We start from the raw sequence: 7178 nt of genomic DNA, 5'->3' as shown, positions 1-7178 counted from the left end.
GGTGCAGGGCAGGAACTGGAGGAGAAGCCAGACAATGCACTGCAGATAATCCACAGGCTGTGCCACAGCAACGATAAGGAAAGAAAGCATTTCAGCTCTGGGTCCCCGCAGCAGAGATGCAGGAACCGCGGGATTCAGATTCCGAGGTCCTGGATTTGAAAGCAGCCCGCACACAAAAGAAATGACGAAGTTGAGTACCCGATAATGCACTGCAGATAACCCACAGGCGCGATACGCAGAGTTCGAAACTGGGCCTCCCTTCCTCACTTGGATGGAAACGCCTAGTGCACCTGGCCGCACCTCCCAGAGCGGACCTTCTTTTATCCTGTGGGGCAGTCCGTACGGCCAGCGCCAGACGCGCCAGGCACGCCCGAAGCTCCTCGAAGGAACTACAAGTCCCATGAAGCCCTGGGTTTCGGGGCGGTGATGACAAAACCCCCGCGGATTGGCCACGCGGGGCGGGGCGCGCAGGCCTTCTCCTAGGGAAGGGGCGGGGCGAGGGGCGGGGCGAGCGGCGGCTGGGCGGGCACGCCCCCTCGCCGCGGCCCCCTCTCCGCCTCGCTCGGCTGCTGCTCTCGCTCCCGGGTCAGACGGCCGGAGCGAGAAGATGGCGAAGACGTACGATTATCTGTTCAAGCTGCTGCTGATCGGCGACTCGGGGGTGGGCAAGACCTGCCTCCTTTTCCGCTTTTCGGAGGACGCCTTTAACACCACCTTCATCTCCACCATCGGTGAGGGAGGGGCCGCTGCCAGGGACCGGGAGTGAGAAACAGGGGGCGAGGGCGAGGGCGAGGGGGCCTGGAGAGGGGGCGGGGGAGGGCTTGGGGGCCCCAGGGAGAGGACCCCGCGGCCGGCGGGACGGCGAGGGCCGTGGGCGAGGGAGACGGAGAGAGGAAAGGGGCGGGCGGAGATGTGAGGCTGGGAGGTGAAGGGGAAACTTGGGGGCAAAGAAAGGGAAAGGGGAACCAATGGAACAAGGACGCAGGGGTGTTGGGGGAAACGAAAGGGGTGGGGTGACAGGGAAGGGTCTTCGGGGGACAAAGTGTGTGTGTGTGGAACACAAGGAACCTCAGGGAGGGAGAGAAAGGGATAGTGGGTGTGAGATGGATGGAAAGACAGGAAAGAGGAAGGAAATGTGAAGGGGAAATGAAGGGTTGGGGGAACGGGAGGGACGCGAAGTAGAGGAACAGGAGACACCGGGGCACGAATGGTGCGAGTCCAGCAGCGGGAGGGGGCTGGGGGGGGGTGAGTGGTGGGAGGCGAGGGACCGGGCACCGGGGTCTGGGGAGGTGTCCTGGCGGGGGCAGAAGGAAGCTGCAGGTCGGGGCAGGGTTCAGGGGACCAGAGGACCGAGTCGGGTGCGTGGGGGAGAAAGTGAAGGAGAGCTGGTGTGAGATGAAAGGGGGGAGGAGGCCGGGCACTCGGTGGAGGAGGTGGGCGAGGGCAGGGCGTGGACAGCAGGACTTTCTTCAGGAACTGGGAGCACTGTTACCCTCTTCTGTCCTCGCTTCCTCGGGACAAAGTGCAGGAAAAAGAGAAAAAGTGCCCAATGAGAGGAGGCTGTATCCAGGGCATTAAATTGTTCTGCGAGCGTGAAGGGGCGTTAAGGGAATCGGTGACTTTGGGGAGCGGTGTGGTCTGGAAAATAGGAGACCTTTACTACCATCTCCTGAAAAGCAACACTTAGTTGTTAAATTCTTGGGCTTGAATGTTTAAGAACTTCGCAGCCGAGGAGTCTGCCTGGGTCCCTGTATTTTTTGCTCTGGTTTTAATTATGAGTTGCTCAACGAATCACACACACCCCCCACCCCCCACCCCCGGTTATTTTCATTTGATTCAGTTTTTTTTCTGATCTGGGCTGGGAGCTGTCCTTCCACCTTTTGTACTGGAAGACTTTGTGTTCAGGTAACAAGTTCTCTAACTTCCTATAAACTGAAGAGGAAATCAAAGCTGGTTTTAAGCTGCCAACCAAGTGACCTTAACACCCTTTTCCTTGTTAAATAGCTGCGGTTAATTAAGTGCCTGAAGGATCTTAACTTTTGGTCGTCTGGGTGATGCTTGTGGCTTCTCCGAGGAGCTCACTTAAGCGTCTTTCAAATGAATTCTTACAGCTTATTTTACCATGAATCTCTGGGATTATTGGGGGCTAGTGCGATGGTCATAAGTGTTATGTGATTATGTGTATGTTTTAGGGATAACTTATTATTTCTTTAAAAAGCATAATTGGGTATAGAGCACTCTTCGAATCAAGCAGCAGGCAAAGCTGTGTGGTTGGCTGGCTGGCTCTGGCCTCTTTCACAGGAATTGAGTGGTCTGAAAGCTCCCCGGCGTTATGATGTCTGGGCTTAGGGAAGTTTGAGCTGCAAGTTCTTGGCAGTCAGTCTTGAGTGGGACTTTTTCTTTTCTGAGGAAGCAGATTTTAAATGTCACGTCTCAAGTATATTTCTGAGAGATTTGGTTGGAGCTGTTACAGCAGCTAAAGGGCGTTAATTTTGATGCTGGTACTCATCTCAAAACCTAGAGTAACCTTCTTACATTGTTGAATGCATGCTGCAGCCCAGTTGGTAAAGGACAGTTTCTGACTCGTTGAGTGGGTAGTCTTTTGTCCATTCTATGCTTGACGCTCCCAGAAGCAGTCTCCTGCTTTGACAGTGAGTGAGTCGTTTGGATGCTATTTCTGTTAAGCTCCTTGGATGACCTTTGCTTGTTTATAATAGTTTAATTAGTTTTCCCCTTTTTGCCTTAATTTTTGCCCCATATTTCCTGTAAGGGTGACTACTTCCTTTTAAAATAGTGGCTTTTAAAAATTACTTTTCATTCTGAAGGATTAGAATTCTTTTTGTGTTGATTTTTTTTTTTTTTTTAATGATTGCAATTCAGTTCAATGGAGGGACGCAGCTATTAAGGCATGAAAAACAGTGTCCTGACACTGTTTGGAACAGGTGGTAGACAGTTAAACGGGGTGAATCTCATGAATAATCTTAGTCTTTGTATTTTCTGTGTGGTGGATGTGGTAAAAAGAGACTATGAGCTGTGTCTTCACTTGACATGGAGGAGGGGGAAATCTTCCATGCCTCCACTTACCCCCCCTCCCCACAGAGCCCCAACAGGAAGTGGTAGCACACTGCCTTCAAACAGTAGAAGAGTTTATATACCTGAAACCCAGTGCTTTGCAATTGAAATGAAGTTAGGAAACTAAGGTGAATGTTAATACCATCGTAGTAAAAATCTCCACAAACATAGGTTTGGAGTGTCCACATCGCTAGTAGCAAAATCCCACTACTCCAGTGGTTCTCAACCTTCTGGCCCTTTAAATACAGTTCCTCATGTTGTGATCCAACCATAAAATTATTTTCGTTGCTACTTCATAATTGTAATGTTGCTACTGTTATGAATCGTAATGTAAATATCTGATATGCAGGATGGTCTTAGGCGACCCCTGTGAAAGGGTCGTTTGACTGCCAAAGGGGTCGCGACCCACAGGTTGAGAACCGCCGCACTACTCCCTTAACACTCCCATCCCATTCCCAGGTGATAGGAAGTTGTTGAAGTGAGAGCTGGTGGTTCATCTCCTCCCAGTCATAGTTACTTCTTGAAGTTCCTAGGTGTGTAAGTTCCTGGGTATTGGAACTGGGTTTTGACAAGGTCTGCCACAGCATTGCTGACAAACCTTGATAAGGTCTATGTCACAGGAAAGATGCATTTCTTAACGCCTGGGGTCTGTGTGTGTGTGTGTGGTTTGGTAGATATGTATACCATGTATACCTTGTGCCTGCTTCTTCTAATGAGGGGACATTTTAAGACTTAGTTTTGGTTTGTCAAAGTTTAAGTAGTTTTAAAAAGGGCCTCTTGCCATCTTTAGACACTTTTCATGAGGCGTCTGCCATCATGAGAGGAAGGCGACAATTAGTCATTTTCAGAGCAGATACAGTTGTTGCCCAGATACTTTTCCTTACTTCTCTAAGGTCCGGCTGTTCTCTCAGATATCCTGGCTCCCCTCATTCCCTTTTTGCTCTTTGGGTGGTGGAGGGGTACGTTTTCTTCCAACGGACTTATTGGGACTCTTCCAGTATATTAGTCAGATAATATTTGTCAACTATTGAGTAGGATTGTTTTATCCATTTGAAATAATAGGCCCAGTGCTAGCCTTTCAGTTCCAATATTTGAGAACTGAAAAAAGTTTTTTAATTGGCTTCCCAAACCTCTTACATAATCATAATTAATGCTTAATTAAATGTCTATAAAATGTAACATTAAGACAACCAGGAAACAGCTATACAGTTAGCTACGTGTTATATTTCCTCTGGGCTGTGGGTACATTTTAATATTGATAGGAGGGCACATTGACATGTTGGAATGACCTGTACTGAATAAGGTGCTGGTAGAAGAAAAAGAAAAGCAGATCCTGTTCTCTAACAAGACAATCTAAGCTTCTTCCCTTTGCTGTCTTTCCCCTGGCCTGCCCCCCTTCCCCCTCTCTCCCCCCGCCCCGTCTTCCGGTTAGGGTATTTCCTGAGTGGTTTCATTTTAGTATAGTCATAGTTTGACAGCAGAAAGAGTCTTAGAGATGATCTTTATGCCCCCGCCCCAATTTTATAAATAAAAAACTAAGGTTAAGTTGACATTGTCAAGATCACAGCGGGTTGTAACAGAGACTCCAGCGCACTCCAATCCAAGTCTGTGCCGCTTTTCACAATCAAGCTGCTGCTGTATCTAATCAGCATGACCATCTCCACAAATTTGTCACCACCTTTTCTAGGAAGAAATTAGATTTTGCCCGTATGCTTTATGTGGAGAAAGTTAAATGTTCCCACTTTGATGAGCCAAATCTGTTCCAGGAAATAGTGAATGCTCATACAGTGGTTCAGAGTGCTGCAGCAGGGGATACAGGGACAGCTCAGCACCTGAAGCTGTCCTTTGCTCTTTCTGTGGTTTCAGGTTAGGAGATCAAAGGGCACCCTGTCATTAAAATTCCTTCCCTGTGCAAAATAACTAATGCAATCATATTAATAAGGGGATGATGGCAGTTGTTGCAGCCTTCTCTCACCAGAGCACTTTTAGATGTTTTCTTCTGTAACATTGCTTTTTTTTTTTCTTGTATTCAGTTTCCTCAAAATCAGGGGTTGACAAACTGTTGCCCATAGGCCAATGTGGCCTGCAGCCTGTTTTTTGCAGTCCACTGTAAGAATGGTTTTTTACAGTGCTAAAGGGTTATTAAAAAAATCAAACAAAACAAAGAATATGCAAGAGACCATCTGTGTCCCACAAAGCTTAAAAATATTTACTCTTTCTTTATATAAAAAGTTTGCTGACCCCAACTTTATTAAAAACTGTTTTTCGTTGGTAGCAATTCAAAGCTTTTATCAAGACTTATTGACTGAAAAACAAACTTTGTCATGTTTACATTTTTAGCCAAGATGATATCAACATTTGGCTGAGCGTGATCCAGATATGTAGAGCAAGTTGATTTTAATTTTCATAGTTGTTTTCATTCGTTTCATCCTTGCAAACAAAAATATGCACGGAACATTCAACTTCAAATTGGACATTTTGTACATGAAACCTTATTTTAATGTCGTGTTCTTTCAAAGCTGTCAGTAGACTTCCTATCTATTTCAGAACATGTAGAATTTAATACTTGGTAGTAAAGGGTTAAACTCATCTCCTCAGTTTGTGTTCTAGCATATGAAAAAAGCCATTCAACAAATTAAAGAGGAGAGCAGGGAAACTGAGTTCCTGGCTACAGATATTGATGTGTCTTAAACATAAGTGTACTTTAATAAAGAACTTGGCCAGCTGTTCTGCATGGCAGCAAATCAGGGAGGAGATTCTCTTGGCAACAGCACCAAGATTGTTTGGATCCACTGAGAAAAGCTGGAGGGAAATTGGTTTGCATCTTGTTTTAGAGGGAGATAAGTCTAATCTGTGAAGATAAGGCAAACTAAGGAATAAAATAGCAGTTAGTTCTTGAACTGAATCTGATAACTGAACATGAACAGAAGTGTGGAATCAGAAATGGAAGGCCAGGATGCTGCGGCAAGGCCTGTAGCCGGTTCTGTTTAGGTCTGACCGCCTGGGGGCCAGCTCTCTTGCTGCTTGGAAGAATTTTGTAGGAAGTAGTTTTTCATAGTAGATTGGAAAGAACATTGTAGTGGGGATGAGGTAGTAGATTTAGGTGAGTAGTAATATTGTGGAGCATAACAATGTGGACCTTCTGACGTGTCAGTAGCCAATGAAGTGGACTTGTTCATGTTCGGTGTTAGGGAAAGGGCATGGCACGTTAAGAAGAGCAGTGGGTCTGGAGTCAGATCTGGGTTCATGTCCTGACATCTGCCTTTCCTAGTTTTCTGGCCTTTAGTGAATCAGTTGTCCTTCTTGGGCCTTAGTTTTTTCATCTATACTAGAGTGTAATAACACAGTACCAATTTTTCAGGGTTACTGTGAATTCCCTAGGGCAGGAATCAAGTCTTATTCATCTCTTAAATCTCCAATGCCTGTATTAAATGACCACTCAATTGGACAGATGAATGACTGGATGGATGAACTGTGAAAGCACTGTGTAAGTTGTAAAGCATTGCTTGGATTTTAGTTTTCTTCTTTCATAGTTGTAGATGATTAGATGATGTCTGAGATAAGATTAAAAGTGCTTACTATGAATTCTTTACACAAGAATGGTATTTACCCTAGTATAAAATGTTGTATAGCTTTCTATGATCAGTTTTGAAGGGATGTTTTAAAATATGCAAGATATTTCACTTATCTTTCAGACATTATAATAAGCTGTTTAACACCATGCTTCCAACCCCCCACTAACATAAATACCAGAGAAAATGAGTGAAATCACTGGGTTTGCTTTTGAAGAGCCATTTCAGCTTTGTCTCTGCCCATTAGATTCAAACAATGCAACAGATGCCTGTTAACAGTTTTGTGCCCAGTTTTAATTAGCAGATGGAGCTCTGTTTGTGTCTGTGTTCTGCCCAGCACTTGTTTGAGTGACAGGATAGTGAGTGGATTGGAATTCAGTGTTTGTGTTGAATAAAGCCAAATTCTATTTTTAAAAAGATGAATATAAACCTTTATTATATAGAACCACTTGCACATCTCACTGGAATAGCATAGTGTCTGGACTAAAACTAATGTTTGCAGTTATGTTCTTTGCTCTTATTACAGGAAAACAT

At 45.4% G+C, this 7178-nt stretch overlaps 1 protein-coding gene across 1 annotated transcript in view; it reads left to right on the top strand.

The window, feature by feature from the left end:
• The first annotated feature begins 510 nt into the window (after window positions 1-510).
• RAB8B (RAB8B, member RAS oncogene family) overlaps window positions 511-7178 on the top strand; it is a 62771-nt gene continuing 56103 nt past the window's right edge. Inside the window, exon 1 of the mRNA XM_081094459.1 lies at window positions 511-731. Coding sequence (XP_080950585.1) covers window positions 608-731 — 124 coding nt within the window. The 5' untranslated portion in view covers window positions 511-607. The remainder of the gene's footprint in view (window positions 732-7178) is intronic.

Source organism: Myotis nattereri (genome assembly GCF_964212035.1).
Source record: "Myotis nattereri genome assembly, chromosome: 1".
Lineage (NCBI taxonomy): Eukaryota > Metazoa > Chordata > Mammalia > Chiroptera > Vespertilionidae > Myotis > Myotis nattereri.
The sequence above is the reverse complement of the archived record's forward strand: the minus strand, read 5'-3'. Positions and strand labels throughout refer to the sequence as shown.